The sequence below is a fragment of the Sinocyclocheilus grahami genome, unplaced genomic scaffold (genome assembly GCF_001515645.1).
Source record: "Sinocyclocheilus grahami isolate Dianchi unplaced genomic scaffold, SAMN03320097.WGS_v1.1 scaffold3264.1, whole genome shotgun sequence".
Classification (NCBI taxonomy): Eukaryota; Metazoa; Chordata; class Actinopteri; order Cypriniformes; family Cyprinidae; genus Sinocyclocheilus; species Sinocyclocheilus grahami.
The window spans coordinates 5,029-20,489 of NW_015508416.1; the positions used below are offsets into that span (position 1 = coordinate 5,029).

Genomic DNA, 15,461 nt, shown 5'->3' on the forward strand with positions numbered 1-15,461 from the left:
CATGGTGTCTGTTTTGTGTGAGTTCCTGAGTATTGGTTTCATGAATAGTTAATTTCATAAGGAAATAAATTCAATCCTTTCACACACATGAAACAATAATTTACTCCTGTATTTAAATGTGGTTGTCATTCCTGAAACTTTACATGACCTTTAAAGAGATCAAGCATTTAAAGTGACAGGCGACAAAAGTGCAGCGCGTGCTTATAATACACAGAATATTATTGTCCATCGGTGTGGATGCTAATATTGTTATCTTTATCTTTGTAGTTATTGTTCTTGCAGCACTGCAACACTAATATTGGTAAATAAATGCTTAAAATATGCAGCTGTTGTACTATGCAAAGTATAACCATGACAAAACATGCTAGCTTGAGATTAGTTTGACAGAATCACTTACCAACCACTTACATGTGCACAGATATATCCTGCCTTCTACTCCCCTGTTGAAAAAACCAGCATATGCTGGTTAGGTATGTTTTGATGCTGGTTTATGCTGGTCCTTTGCTGGTTTAAACTGGTCCTTTTCTGATTTATGCTGGTCCTTTGCCAGCACATGACCAGCATAAACCAGCAAAGGACCAGCTTAAACCAGCAAAGGACCAGTTTAAACCAGCATAAACCAGCAAAGGACCAGCTTAAACCAGCAAAAACCAGCAAAGGACCAGCTTAAACCAGCATCCCAGCGTCAAAACATACCTAACCAGCATATGCTGGTTTTTTCAACAGGGTCATGTGGATACCAAGTGAGTTGGTGTTTTTTTAACGGTTATCATTGTTCTACTCACAGGATGTTGGTTTCAGTCACTCATCATACCTGCTGGTGTTCAGTCTGCTGTGCTGTCTGGGTATCATACTCTGTCTGGCCACATCAGTGGCTGTGGAGTGGACAGGCCTGCGGGTGGCCAAAGAACTGCACCACAATCTGCTCAATAATATTATCCTTGCTCCAATGAGGTACATTTCAACCTTCATATTCCTGAAGTGTTTATGTGAATTGTTATTGTATATTGTGTATAATTTGTCATGGCTGAGTAACGGTGTATGTGGGTATGTATTAGATGAAAGGACATGAGGTGAGTGGCCATGAGCATAGGGTTGAGAAAGTTTATGTGCGTCTTGTTTTATTACTCTTTGCCTGTGTACCCACTCTATGGCTCATTTAATAAAGCAATCAACATTTGGGGGATTTAGTGACTTAGTAACACTCTAAGTGCGCATGGGAGGACATCTGGACAGGCAGGGTGATATGCTAATCTGTGTTTTTATTATAATATTGGTTTACCTGCATGTTCTGCGGCCATTAACTGACAGAACCATGAACATGCAAATGTGTTAAATTATTGAAATATCTTGATGTAAAATTTAGGTCAAAGTGGGTCGGCTGATGGAGAAAGTTTGGAGGTCCCTGCTTTAGGTTATAGTTCAGCCCAAAATGGTCTTTCATTAAATTTTTTATTTTTAAATTGTGTATTTTCACCATGGAATGCCAAATGAGATATTTATCAGAATGTCATAGCTGCTCCTTTACAGGCAATGAAAGTGGATGAGAACTCGCAAACTCCTGAAGGACAAAAAAAAATGAAATGAAAATGAAAAAAAGTGGCCTGTGGCTAAATTTGAAAAAAGATTAAATTATTTTTTTCAAATTGTTCCCTCCTTCTCTTTCTAGGCTCTTTGAAACGACTCCTTTAGCAAGCATATTAAACCGTTTCTCTTCTGATACCAATACGATAGATCAGGTATGATGTTACGATACCAAAATCAAATGATGCTTCTGTGTGAGGCAGTATTTTTCCTTGGTTGACTATTAGAACAGCATTTAGCGATAGCTTTTAAATAACTGCATATGAATATTTCTGTTTCAGCACATTCCTGCCACTCTGGAGTGTTTGAGTCGCTCCACGCTGCTGTGTGTGTCAGCTCTGGGTGTGATCTCATACGTCACGCCGGTTTTCCTCATCGTACTCGCACCACTGGCCACCGCCTGCTACTTCATCCAGAAATACTTCAGAGTCGCATCAAAGTAAACAGTCAGATTAATTTATCAGAGGCTTTTATCTGAAACGGTTTACTTTTCCATTGCAGTTGCAATGATTTGTCCATATTTGTTTTGCTTGATTTTGATTTAATATTTATCCTGGAATAATATTGTATATCTCCAAATTTTGGTGAAAATCATGTATTCATTGTTAATTTGATGCAGTTTAATCTAATTCTAACAGAATTTAGAATTCAGTCACACATTTATTTTTAATACTTAAAGAGACATTTCTTCCAAAAATGAAATTCTATCATCATTTACTCATGCCACCCCTATTGTATGACTTTCATTCTTCATATGAATATAAATTAGGATTTTTAGAAAATAATCCATCTGATATAGTCCATATATTGCAATAGGCACCCAAATGTTAACGCTCAAAAAAGCACATACATCCATCATGAAGGTAGTCCATATGACCCTAGTGGATGAATCAATGTCTTCTGAAGAAAACCGACAGGTGTGTATAAGAAAAATATCATAACTGTCATACACGCATTCAAGAAAGTTGCGTTGAGTTGCAAGTTGTGAAGTTTGCACGAAAAGTGGCGGTCCACAAATGCGTGTATAAAAGTTGGATGGAAGGTGATGGTTTATAGTAAAAAATAAAATAAAAACTATAAACAATTACTTCCACCCAACAGCTGTACGTTCATTCACAATAGGATTGAGTTTATGCTTGACATAAACATTAGCATGTTGTGAGTTATGAAGTAAGCATATTGGTGTGATGTAAAGTTGTTGTAAAGCTAATGCGAAGCACAATTGACGGCCTCTTCTTGCACAAACTTGAGTTTACACTTGACGGAAACGTAAGTGCGTTGTGAAATCTAAGCATAGAGAAACGTCACTTCTTGCTCAAACTTTACAATGCAACAGAAGGTTGAGTTTACATTTGATGTAAATGCAAGCATGTTGTGAAGTGCAAGTGGGAAGTACAGTGGAATAAGTCATGTAAGCTTGACGCTGTCTTGAATGCATGTACAACAGTCAGCAGGAAGCAATGTTTATAGCTTTTGTACGTTTTGTAAGTGTTGACGTCAATGCATTGTAAAGTATGATGTAACCGTGGGCTGAAGTGTGTATAAAGCTTGTTGTAAAGCTCATGCGGGAAATGATGTGGAAGCAGCATCACTTCTCGAGCGAGCTTCAATGCAACAACTTCTCAAGCGTAAACTTAACCCTCTCTAGAACGCACGCATTGTAGTCAAGTTTATTTTGATTCTTTGATTCATCCACTGGGGTTGCATGGATTACTGCCATGATGGTTGTATGTACTTGTACGGACTCATAGAGATGGATTATGTTTCTAAAAACCTTCATCCGTGTCTGAAGAGAGAACGTCATATACTGTACATCGGGGGGCGGCATGAGGGTGAGTAAATGAGAGAATTTTCATATTTGGGTGAACTATCATTTAAGCATTGAAACTGTTTCGTTAAAGTGACCTGCGTGTGTATTTGCAGAGATCTTCAGCAGCTGGAAGACAGCACACAGCTTCCTCTCCTCTCACACTTCTCTGAGACCGTAGAGGGGCTCACAACCATCAGAGCGTTCAGGTGCGCAGAACGATGTTGATCTGTTGACCGTGTCACTCTCCTTCAGTCACTCTGGTTGAAAGCATCTGCTAAATGCTTTCTATATAAACACATTCTTCTGGTACTTTCCTTTCTTAGGTATGAGCCTAGATTCAGACAGAGACTTCTAGAGTTCACAGATGCCAATAACATGGCCTCTCTCTTCCTCACAGCGGCCAATCGCTGGCTGGAGGTCCGAATGGTGCGTTTATAAGCCACACAAGTCATTGTGTTGTTATTGTTTGTTCCAGTCTCCATGTGGTGTTCGTTTGATCAAATGCTACCTAATTGTGATACTGTTGTATCTCCTGCAGGAGTACATCGGGGCCTGTATTGTCCTAATAGCAGCTGTGGCATCCATCACAAACTCACTGTACAATCATCCGTCCACGGGGCTGGTGGGGCTGGGACTCACGTACGCCCTCATGGTAAGAATCCAAATATACTTTCTACAAACTGATCATCAGTAATATTGGATAACTTATGTGTATTTTATCTCTCAGGTGTCCAACTATCTGAACTGGATGGTGCGTAATCTGGCAGACATGGAGGTGCAGCTGGGAGCTGTGAAGAAAATAAAAGCCCTGCTGAGGACTGAACCTGAAAACTACGAGGGTCTGCTGTGTGAGTATCAAGACACACTGGATATCTGAGCCACGTGTATTGACTAGCTGCTTCGTCCTTCACTTTGAGTCTCATTTTCACTGGACTTGTGCGCTCAGCATCTGTCTCCTTCATTTCCTGTTTTCTCAGTTTCTGTCCGTCTCTGTATAACTTAGGCCTCTTATCTCTTTGGTTAAATGTTTCTCTCTCAGCGGCGTCTCAGGTTCCTGAAGGTTGGCCTCAGCAGGGTAAGATTCAGATCCAGAATCTGAGCGTGAGGTACGACAGCACCCTGAAGCCGGTCCTCAAACACGTCAATGCCCACATCAGCCCAGGACAAAAGGTATGCAATTGAAGTCATATTATATAAATAAATATATATATATTAGGGGTGGAACGGTTTGCGGAAAAAAATCGAACCGTACGGTTCAGCACGCGCTAGGACAACTTGTTCAACTTAAATCTGACAACACATCTGCAATATGGTTTGCTATAAATAACACGTAAAACAAACAAGGTTCAGCTAATATATGTTTTTGTTGATGGATGCGCATTCTGGCTTCCCAATACATTACAAGAACAGCGATGAAAAAAATAAAACGTGGACAAACCATTCACTGTTGTTCAATGCGAGTGCCGTATGCTGGAATATGAGCAGTCATTTATTCCGTCATCACCCAGGTGCTGATAGCGCGCGCGCACAGGTGAGACCTGAACAGCACACGATATCTGTGTTTAAGCTAAACTCGTTTAAGCTTTGCCAGTTTAAACATTTAAGAGCCAGAGGATGCAAGCTCACGTGTGCAGGGAGAAGATTTGTGTGTGCGCTCATCTGAAGCGCGCAAACCCGAACTCAGAACGTGCGCAAATATTAAGCTCTCTCTGAAGTATTATTTCAATGGACAAATTCACACAAAAATGGTCAAAATGGCCGTCTTGGTAAGTATCCTATAGCAGACATAGCCGGCTGAATGTACTGTATCAGTGCACTGGGTCAGTGCATTCTCTTAAAGTGACAGGACTTTCTTAATATTAATCAAACAGCAACAACAAAGAAATCACTCACTGCTCTTGATTGAATAGCTCTTGTAACTTTAATAAAAATTTATTTATACAGTCAAATATGCAATGCTATTTTACATTTCATTACTTTATTCAATTTCTGTACCTAAAAACTAATGTTAGATCTACCTAAAAAAAAACTGAAAATCACTGTTTATTTTATTTGTATCTTTACTCTATTGTATTTATTAGTGATGTTGCCTGTCGTTAGATAGATTATTCTTATTTTCCTTATTTTTATTTGACAGTATAGTTTTTGCCTAAACATAGCACATACCGAACTGTACTGAAACCGTGTGTGTGTGTGTGTGTGTGTGTGTGTGTGTGTGTGAAGAGTTCATTTGCAGAAACCGATAACGCCATTTTTGTTTTTTTTTCAGAAATCATGTTTTTTTTTATTGTGCATTCAAAGTAATAGCAATCAAACTGCAGTTGGTTTGTTTTGATTAAGTAATAATAACTTAAAGGGGTACGTGTGCAGGGAGAAGATTTGTGTGTGCGCTCATCTGAAGCGCGCAAACCCGAACTCAGAACGTGCGCAAATATTAAGCTCTCTCTGAAGTATTATTTCAATGGACAAATTCACACAAAAATGGTCAAAATGGCCGTCTTGGTAAGTATCCTATAGCAGACATAGCCGGCTGAATGTACTGTATCAGTGCACTGGGTCAGTGCATTCTCTTAAAGTGACAGGACTTTCTTACCACATACTGTACATTAATGCATCCGAATACCTCAAGCGTGTGATGGAAATGTTACGCCCCTTACCATACTGTGATGCCCTGTCCAGCCGGAGCGACGATTCAAAAACATGAAAACCCATTATAAACGAGGCATTTGCTGCATCCAGTGGGGACATAATTACGGATTATAGTGACTTATACTGTCTTTTTACGCGTTGCATTGCATCGCGCCGCGTAAACATAAAACCATGTCTGCACTTGTGATTGGAGAAATGACAAACAAGTGCTACTCTACACTGCTCAAAACTCGCGTTTGAATCATCATCATTCATTCATTGAAAGTATGTTATTTATTTTATTTTTTTACATATTTTATAACAAAAGCAGATAACTCCACATTTCATGTTTTAGAGTAAAAAAAAAAAAAACACTCGCTTAATCTTTGTAATCTCCTCAGATGACAATGTAGATGCCTGACAAACATTGTTGATGTTGTGATCATAAACTGTGTGGATGTAATTACACGCAATACATGGAGCTTTTATTTTCCTTTTTCGCCCTGAAGATATCAAAAGTTCATCAAGTTCGTCGAAATTATCCATCCTCGATCACTTTTAGTCAGCTTTGACGAAACTCCTCTCAGCTAGCACGTCTTTACAAAGTGAAAGTAGCCTTGTCACCTGACCTGAATACAGCACGCTGATTCGCTAAAATGGACTTATCGGCTTCTGTTCAAAAACAACAAGGGTGCTTGTCGGCTTCTGCAGTCAAACGTGAACTCGTGATGCCTGGACAAAACCGGCTTTTTTGACAAAACGTGTTTAGGGTTCAGATCGCGCTATATGTGGAGAATACTTTTTTTTTTTAAGTGGCATTTATCGGTTTTTGCAAATGAACTCGTATATATATTCATTATTTTTAAATATTTACAAATATATCTAAATAATAAATTGAATATTATAAAATATAAAAAATCTGAAACATAATTTGTATAGATTATTCATACTTCATATTAATTTAAGATATACTCTTTTAAAATATTTTTAAAAAACCAATTCAATTAATTTATCATACATATTGTAATATTACACAATTATTAATATTAAAATATGAAATATGTATTATAAATAAAGGTTAACTAAAAAAAATCCTTTGTTGTTTTGATCTGTTATAGGTTGGAATCTGTGGTAGAACAGGAAGTGGCAAGTCGTCTTTCTCATTAGCCTTTTTCCGGATGGTGGACACATTTGAAGGTGACTCATTTTTCTAGTTGAAGCTAATGTAATGTAAATGACAGATTATGTATGATATATGGCATGGATTTTAAGTCTGTATGATTTAACAGGGCGAATAATCATCGATGACATCGATATAGCAAAGCTGCCCCTTCAGACGCTGAGGTCGCGCTTCTCTATTATTCTGCAAGATCCCTTCTTATTCAGCGGAACCATCCGGTGCGTCTCATGAAACCAAATACTGCAGGAGTCAATGATATTGACACAGTATCCTAGACAATAGAATTTTGTTCATTTAAATTAAAAACTCATTTACATTTGAACAACATAATCGGTTTGAATTTGATACATGAGATATGATTTCACAAACGACCTATGTGCATTATGAATGGAAGACAGACAAGCATAAATAAGCATTGACATATTATTTATCACTGCCATTTTCGTTCTAAATGTACCGTAGCAACAGCAGAGTGAACTCATTTTTGTTCTGTTTCAGTGTTTTTAAAAGCCTCATCACACATCAGTATGGGACTGAAGAACTGAAGGATTTCTAGGGCAAGCTGAAATTATAATGAAGTTTTACAATACCTCATCTTCTTCTGTTCAGTTTTAATCTAGATCCAGAGATGAAGGCTACAGACAGCATGCTGTGGGAGGCGTTAGAAATCGCACAACTCAAACCAGTTGTTAAAACCCTGCCTGGAGGACTAGGTAAGACATAAAACATGCCGGATACTGATAGAAATCCAATGTTAAAGGGGTAATTCACCCAAAATATGACAATTCTGTCATTACTCAACTTCATGTCATTCCAAACCTACTGTTTATGAATTTTTTTCTTATGTGGAACATGAAAAATATCCCTTCAATCCATTTAACACCGTAAGCCTGACATACGAAATGACAAAAAAAAAAAAAGTGTTTATTTAACCTTTAGAGAAAAACTCTTTGTTGTTGCGTATCGTGTTTGATACATCAGGCTTTTATGGCTCACTATATGATATAATCAGAATATGGAGGAGGCCCAAACTGAGCAAAAATGTGACCCTGGACAACAAAACCAGTCTTAACCTCCTGAGACCCTGCATCCTCATATGAGTACATTATATTTTAGTGAATTTCTCTGAGACTATACATGCCACAGTTTGAAGTCTGGATGTCCTGTACAGAGCACATTCAGGGCTTTTCAGAGATACTAAATGTTTGGATGTTTCACTATGACCACTCCCTCTCCTTGGTCTTCAGATATGTCTGATATTAATTTAGTGACACTCTTATGGAAATATGATAATATTTTGTAATTATCATTTCAATCTGACACATTTTTAAACTGTGTGTCATAAATCAACATCTCAGGAAAATGTTATGGGGTTTCAAATCAAAATATAACTTTCTGTTACGAAACGGGACGTTGATTTCATACATGTCCTCATATGAGGAAACCAGAACTAAAAGCATGTTTATTACGCATTTTGGGAGACACAACAAATGAATAGGGAAATAAATTATATTTCAATATTCCTATGAAATATATATTATTATGAAAATCTTGTCAATTATTACTCTCAATATTACACTTCTTTTTTTCATTACATGTTGCCCCAAAAACACATTAATATGCTAATTAGATGTAGTTTATAGTTACATTATATATAATGAGAAAACCTGTTTATGGCCATTTTACACACATTTTGCATGAAGAAAAATGGTATATCAAATCATTCTGTTATAACATAGTTGAGAATTATCTTTATACTAAGTTTGGTCAAAAAATTTTTGTTTTTGTGTTAAATGTCAAATTGTTTTTGCCTATGCATGTTCATTCATGTCTTTTTATTTTTTTAAAGAAATTGAGTCCCAATGTCCTCTACCAAGGACGTAGCATAACTTATGAATAAAATATAATTGTTTTTTTTTGTTTTGTTTTTTTAATTCTCTAAACAATGTAATGACATGAAAAAATAAAAACATTTTCCTAAAATGTTTTGCCGGGTCTTAAGAGGTTAAGTGTCAAATTTGCGAAATTGGGATTTATACATCTGAAAGCTGAATAAATAATCTTTCCATTGATGTATGGTTTGTTAGGAAAGGGCTATATTTGGCCGATATACAACTATTTTAAAATCTGGAATCTGAGGGTGCAAAAAAATCTAAATACTGAGAAAATCGCCTTTAAAGTTGTCCAAATGAAGTTCTTAGCAATGCATATTACTAATCAAAAAATAAGTTTTAATATATTTACAGTAGGAAACTTACAAAATATCTTCATGGAACATGATCTTTACTTAATATCCTAATGATTATTGGCATAAAAGAAAAATCTATAATTTTGACCCATACAATGTATTTTTGGCTATTGCTACAAATATACCCCAGCGACTTAAGACTGCTTTTGTGCTCCAGGGTCACAAATATGCAATTTGGTGCAGATGCTGATGTTTATATGAACAAAATGTATAATGAAATTCTAAAAAAGCATGTAAATCAGTTTGATTTCTACATTATAGCGGTCTACTTGCATAGAATCATATAAATAGCAGTTGTCACTCTACATTTCCTGTAAGATGATATTTGAATGTTTAGTTTTGGGATCAAAGCTCTGTAGTTTCAAAACAAATAATGCAATGCAGTACAATGATGATGGAGAGATGAACAAATAGGCTAAATGTTAATCAAAAGCCTGATGGATTCCCATTTTGACATGATTTGTTCTAAAAAAAAAACAGTTATGCATGGATAATTAAGCAATCAAGTGAAACGTTGCTTCAGTCCAGTAAGTGTTCATCTTCAAATATTACTAACAATATAAGTGTTATTCTTATGTTTACGTGAACCACAACCTCAAGGTGGATGATTTTACAATTAAACTAATAGACTTCTTACTTGATAAAAGTATAAACGCAGCAAAGGTTTGGTCATGTTGAATTTAGAGAAATGAGGTTAATAAGGTTAAGATCTCATTTTTTTTCACAGAAAAACGGCTATATTTCTAACCGTGAGCACATCAGATTGACTGTGTGGTCAGCTGAGAATCACATCAAACCAGCTGCACCAACATTTCACTCTGAACACATAGAAACCATTTAGATTGCAAATCAAAAGCTCTCTAAATATATGACTTATGATCTTTCACCTTGCGTTTCAGATGCCATGATAACTGAAGGTGGGGAGAACTTCAGCCAGGGGCAGCGTCAACTCTTCTGTCTGGCGCGCGCATTCGTGCGGAAGAGCAGTATTCTGATTATGGACGAGGCCACTGCTTCTATAGACATGGCTACGGTGTGTGTGTGTGTGTGTGTGTGTGTGTGTGTGTGTATTTAGAAGTACAATAGAGAGTCTGAGAGGTAGAAGAAAAACACCCAGGGGCCGAGACCTCGATTCACTTCACTCGATTTTCAAGCACTCTTCTCCTCTGCCTTCATCTCTCTGAATAAATGAAGCGTGGCTCTGTTAAACGCACTGGCTGAGTTTAATAGAGCAACGGACACAGTTTGGGTCAGTTTGACTAATTCAAAACGAAAGGAAAGCGTCTGTGAGAAAAGTGCTGGTGTTTATACACCACCTGCAGATTGATATAAAGAATTCAATATAAAAATCCCATGCCAGAATGAATGCAAGCCATCATTAAAGCACTAATATATAAGTAATGTATACTGAAATTCATATTACCTTTTTAATTAAATCACTTAAATTGTAATAATAATATCATTAATTATGAATAATATTTTGTAAATGCATATATTGGAGAAATGCCATTAAAAATGATAAATTAACAATGCTGTTTTAGGTTAGATTTTAAGATTAGGGATTATAAAAAAAAGTTACTGATTCTTAAAAAACAGTATAATACATTATAATATATATTATAGTGCTGTTTTTAATATGTTAAGGTAAAAAGTTAGAAATTAAATAAAAAATAATATAATGATTATATCAATAATGTTGTTTTTAATAGATACGGTTAAAAATAAATTATAAAAAAATAATATAATATAATGCTGTTTTTAATATGTTAGGTTAAAAAAAGTTAGATTATAAAACATTATCATGTAATGCTTTTTAAGAAACAGGTTAGGTTTAAAAGTTAGAAATTATGAACAAATGTATACTATAATAATTATGTTAATAATGCTCTTTTTAATAGGCTAGGTTAAAGGGTTAGAAATTATTTAAAAGTTTATATCATAATTATAAAATGAGGTTAAAAAAGTTGTAAAAAAAATTATATTAGTAATGCTTTTTATATTTATATTATTTTTTTTATAGGAAAATTCTACAGCACAGTACAACTTTGTTGAGTCGGAGGCATCGCTAGGAATTCTGGGCCCTGTACACTGAATTTGCTATGGGGCCCCCTGACTATAGCCTACTATAGTTGTGTCTCTTTAGAACTGGAGTCCTCACTATGACATAAGTATAGTAGCTTAGTCTAGTGTGTCGTTTAATTGTTAACGCAGAGCCGTATCTAAAGTTGGCGTTTGGCACGCATGCCCTGTGCTGAGCGAGACTTTCTGTCCGGCCCAATGTCACATCTGAGGATGTGCGAGAAAATATCCGGTTTCAACTGACAGGCAGCGGCAGCCGGAGTACTAAAAGTGGCGTCTTCCCACGGGACCTCCTCACCTCCTGTAAGCGCGCAGACTTTGTGCGGAAAAACAGATTAGCCACGATACAACTTAGTAGCGCAGCCGCGAAATTATAGCATGGACCAGCTATGTTGTCCAGAAAAGGACTCATTCCCGAGGATTATCTGTTGACTCGCTTGGCGGAGGATGTGTTACAGCCCAAATTCAAGACTAAATCGCGGAAGGCGCGATTCGTCGCCAAGAACGGAACGTGCAACGTCGCTCACACGAACATTCGCGAACAAGGACGGTTTCTCCTGGACGTCTTCACTACACTAGTGGACCTAAAATGGCTTCACACCCTCCTGATCTTCACCATGTCGTTCCTGTGCAGTTGGCTCTTGTTCGGGATGATCTGGTGGCTCATCGCGTTCGCGCACGGAGATCTGGACCAGAAAGGTGACGACTTTGTGCCGTGCGTAACGGACATCCACTCGTTCTCCTCCGCGTTCCTGTTCTCCATCGAAGTCCAGGTGACCATTGGTTTTGGTGGACGGATGATCACGGAGGAGTGCGTGTCGGCGATCGTGATACTGATCATTCAGAACATAGTAGGTCTGGTGATCAATGCCATCATGCTAGGATGCATCTTCATGAAAACAGCGCAAGCGAATCGGCGAGCGGAAACGCTCATCTTCAGCAAGCACGCGGTTATAACCGTCCGAAACAACAAGCTGTGCTTCATGTTTCGCCTCGGGGACTTGAGGAAGAGCATGATCATCAGTGCCACCGTCCACGTGCAGGTGGTGCGCAAGACCGTCACCAATGAAGGCGAGATCGTGCCTTTGGACCAGATAGACATCCAGATAGACAACCCGGTGGGCACCAACAGCATCTTCCTGGTGTCTCCCCTCATCATCAGTCACGTTATTGATAAAAACAGCCCTCTGTATGATCTGTCGGCGGCGGACCTGCAGCACCGCGACATTGAGGTGGTCGTCATACTGGAGGGGGTGGTGGAGACCACCGGCATCACCACCCAAGCGCGGACCTCTTACCTGTCCGAGGAGATACTGTGGGGTCACAGGTTTGTGCCTACGGTGTCTGAGGAGGATGGGATGTACGCCGTGGACTATTCTAAGTTTGGAAACACCGTTAAAGTGGCGACGCCGGGCTGCAGCGCGCGCGCTCTGGATGAGGCTGGAGGGATGGAGAGCTTCAGACTGAAGGAGTCCAGCGGCGCGTCAGTGCGGAGGAGAATCAGACATCAAAACACCAAAGAACTGTGAATGTACTCTGCCATTATCCTCCTGAGACCCAACGAAAGAGTATATAATATTAAGTAACCTATAATATATACACACTCACACTATACGGCCAAAAGTATTGGGATGCCCCCTTCTAATGAACAGGTTTGAATACTTTAGTAATACTTTTCCATGAGTACAAATGTGACCCTGGATCACAAAACCAGTCACAAGGGTCAATTTTGTGAAATTGAGATGTATACATCATCTGAAAGCAGAATAAATAAGCTTTCCATTGATGTATGGTTTGTTAGGATCGGACAATATTTGAAAATCTGGAATCTGAGGGTGCAAAAAAATCTAAATACTGAGAAAATCGCCTTTAAAGTTGTCCAAATGAAGTTCTTAGAAATGCATATTACTAATCAAAAATGAAGTTTTGATGTATTTTCAGTAGGAAATTTACTAAATATATTAATGGAACATGATCTTTCCTTAATATCCTAATGATTTTTGGCATAAATGAAAAATCGATCATTTTGACCCATACAATGGATTGTTGGCTATTGCTACAAATATACCCCAGCAACTGAAGACTGCTTTTGTGCTCCAGGGTCACAAATCTTAATGTTTAAGCATATAGATGACTGTACCCATATATACAAGTCATTGGTGTTTGGTGATGAGTTTTTGGCTCAAGGTCTGCATTTAAAAAAAGGACTCATTCCCGAGGATTATCTGTTGACTCGCTTGGCGGAGGATGTGTTACAGCCCAAATTCAAGACTAAATCGCGGAAGGCGCGATTCGTCGCCAAGAACGGAACGTGCAACGTCGCTCACACGAACATTCGCGAACAAGGACGGTTTCTCCTGGACGTCTTCACTACACTAGTGGACCTAAAATGGCTTCACACCCTCCTGATCTTCACCATGTCGTTCCTGTGCAGTTGGCTCTTGTTCGGGATGATCTGGTGGCTCATCGCGTTCGCGCACGGAGATCTGGACCAGAAAGGTGACGACTTTGTGCCGTGCGTAACGGACATCCACTCGTTCTCCTCCGCGTTCCTGTTCTCCATCGAAGTCCAGGTGACCATTGGTTTTGGTGGACGGATGATCACGGAGGAGTGCGTGTCGGCGATCGTGATACTGATCATTCAGAACATAGTAGGTCTGGTGATCAATGCCATCATGCTAGGATGCATCTTCATGAAAACAGCGCAAGCGAATCGGCGAGCGGAAACGCTCATCTTCAGCAAGCACGCGGTTATAACCGTCCGAAACAACAAGCTGTGCTTCATGTTTCGCCTCGGGGACTTGAGGAAGAGCATGATCATCAGTGCCACCGTCCACGTGCAGGTGGTGCGCAAGACCGTCACCAATGAAGGCGAGATCGTGCCTTTGGACCAGATAGACATCCAGATAGACAACCCGGTGGGCACCAACAGCATCTTCCTGGTGTCTCCCCTCATCATCAGTCACGTTATTGATAAAAACAGCCCTCTGTATGATCTGTCGGCGGCGGACCTGCAGCACCGCGACATTGAGGTGGTCGTCATACTGGAGGGGGTGGTGGAGACCACCGGCATCACCACCCAAGCGCGGACCTCTTACCTGTCCGAGGAGATACTGTGGGGTCACAGGTTTGTGCCTACGGTGTCTGAGGAGGATGGGATGTACGCTGTGGACTATTCCAAGTTTGGAAACACCGTTAAAGTGGCGACGCCGAGCTGCAGCGCGCGCGCGCTGGATGACGCGGGAGGGCTGGAGAGCTTCAAACTGCAGGAGTGCAGCAGCCGCGGCGCGTCAGTGAAGAGGAGAATCAGACATCAACACACCAAAGAACTGTGAACTCGCTCTGTCATTAACCTCCCGAGGCCCAACGAAAGAGTTTGACATGTTTATTTATTTCATATAACTCTATTTGAATAAAACGTATCGATAGCTACTTGTATTGCTAGTCATGTTATACACTCTAAAAAATGCTGGGTTGTTTCAACCCAACTTTGTGTCAAATATGGACTAACCCAGCTGTTGGGTTAAATTTTTTAATTAAATTTTTAACCCAAAAGTTGGGTTAGTCCATATTTGACCCAAAGTTGGGTTGAAACAACCCAGCATTTTTTAGAGTGTAGGTTACTTAAAGGGATAGTTCACCCAAGAATGAACATTTGATGTTTATCTGCTTACCCCCAGGGCATCCAAGATGTAGGTGACTTTGTTTCTTCAGTAGAACACATTTGATGATTTTTAACTTTAACCGTTGCAGTCTATCAGTTGTATAATGCATGGCAATGGTAACAAAATCTATGAGAGTAAAAAAAAACATGCACAGACAAATCCAAATTAACGACACATTGATGTCCTAAGACACGAAACGATCGGTTTGTGCCAGACATTTATCAGATAAACATCACATTTTCATTTTTGGGTGAACTGTCCCTTTAA

At 38.9% G+C, this 15,461-nt stretch overlaps 3 protein-coding genes across 3 annotated transcripts in view; all 3 read left to right on the top strand.

Moving 5' to 3' along the window:
• LOC107576150 (ATP-binding cassette sub-family C member 8-like) overlaps positions 1 to 11,542 on the top strand; it is a 12,770-nt gene extending 1,228 nt beyond the window's left edge. The window contains exons 2-14 of the mRNA XM_016262395.1: positions 788 to 954; positions 1,670 to 1,739; positions 1,866 to 2,023; positions 3,508 to 3,600; positions 3,718 to 3,820; positions 3,933 to 4,046; positions 4,122 to 4,242; positions 4,434 to 4,564; positions 7,141 to 7,219; positions 7,312 to 7,420; positions 7,812 to 7,915; positions 10,350 to 10,501; positions 11,471 to 11,542. Of these exons, the coding sequence (XP_016117881.1) occupies positions 788 to 954; positions 1,670 to 1,739; positions 1,866 to 2,023; positions 3,508 to 3,600; positions 3,718 to 3,820; positions 3,933 to 4,046; positions 4,122 to 4,242; positions 4,434 to 4,564; positions 7,141 to 7,219; positions 7,312 to 7,420; positions 7,812 to 7,915; positions 10,350 to 10,501; positions 11,471 to 11,542 (1,473 nt within the window). The remainder of the gene's footprint in view (positions 1 to 787; positions 955 to 1,669; positions 1,740 to 1,865; positions 2,024 to 3,507; positions 3,601 to 3,717; positions 3,821 to 3,932; positions 4,047 to 4,121; positions 4,243 to 4,433; positions 4,565 to 7,140; positions 7,220 to 7,311; positions 7,421 to 7,811; positions 7,916 to 10,349; positions 10,502 to 11,470) is intronic.
• A 37-nt stretch (positions 11,543 to 11,579) lies between these two features.
• Positions 11,580 to 13,133, top strand: LOC107576152 (ATP-sensitive inward rectifier potassium channel 11-like). Its single transcript, XM_016262397.1, has one exon. It carries the CDS (start codon positions 11,919 to 11,921, stop codon positions 13,056 to 13,058), a length of 1,140 nt encoding a protein of 379 aa, XP_016117883.1. The 5' UTR covers positions 11,580 to 11,918; the 3' UTR covers positions 13,059 to 13,133.
• A 75-nt stretch (positions 13,134 to 13,208) lies between these two features.
• LOC107576151 (ATP-sensitive inward rectifier potassium channel 11-like) lies at positions 13,209 to 15,009 on the top strand. The gene is made up of 2 exons (XM_016262396.1): positions 13,209 to 13,212; positions 13,717 to 15,009. The coding sequence occupies exons 1-2, from the start codon at positions 13,209 to 13,211 to the stop codon at positions 14,862 to 14,864; spliced, it is 1,152 nt and encodes a 383-aa protein (XP_016117882.1). The 3' UTR covers positions 14,865 to 15,009.
• The last annotated feature ends 452 nt before the right edge of the window (positions 15,010 to 15,461 follow it).

Excerpts from the sequence above, each read along its gene's own strand:
- LOC107576152 (XM_016262397.1), top strand. The coding sequence starts at position 11,919 with ATGTTGTCCAGAAAAGGACTCATTCCCGAGGATTATCTGTTGACTCGC.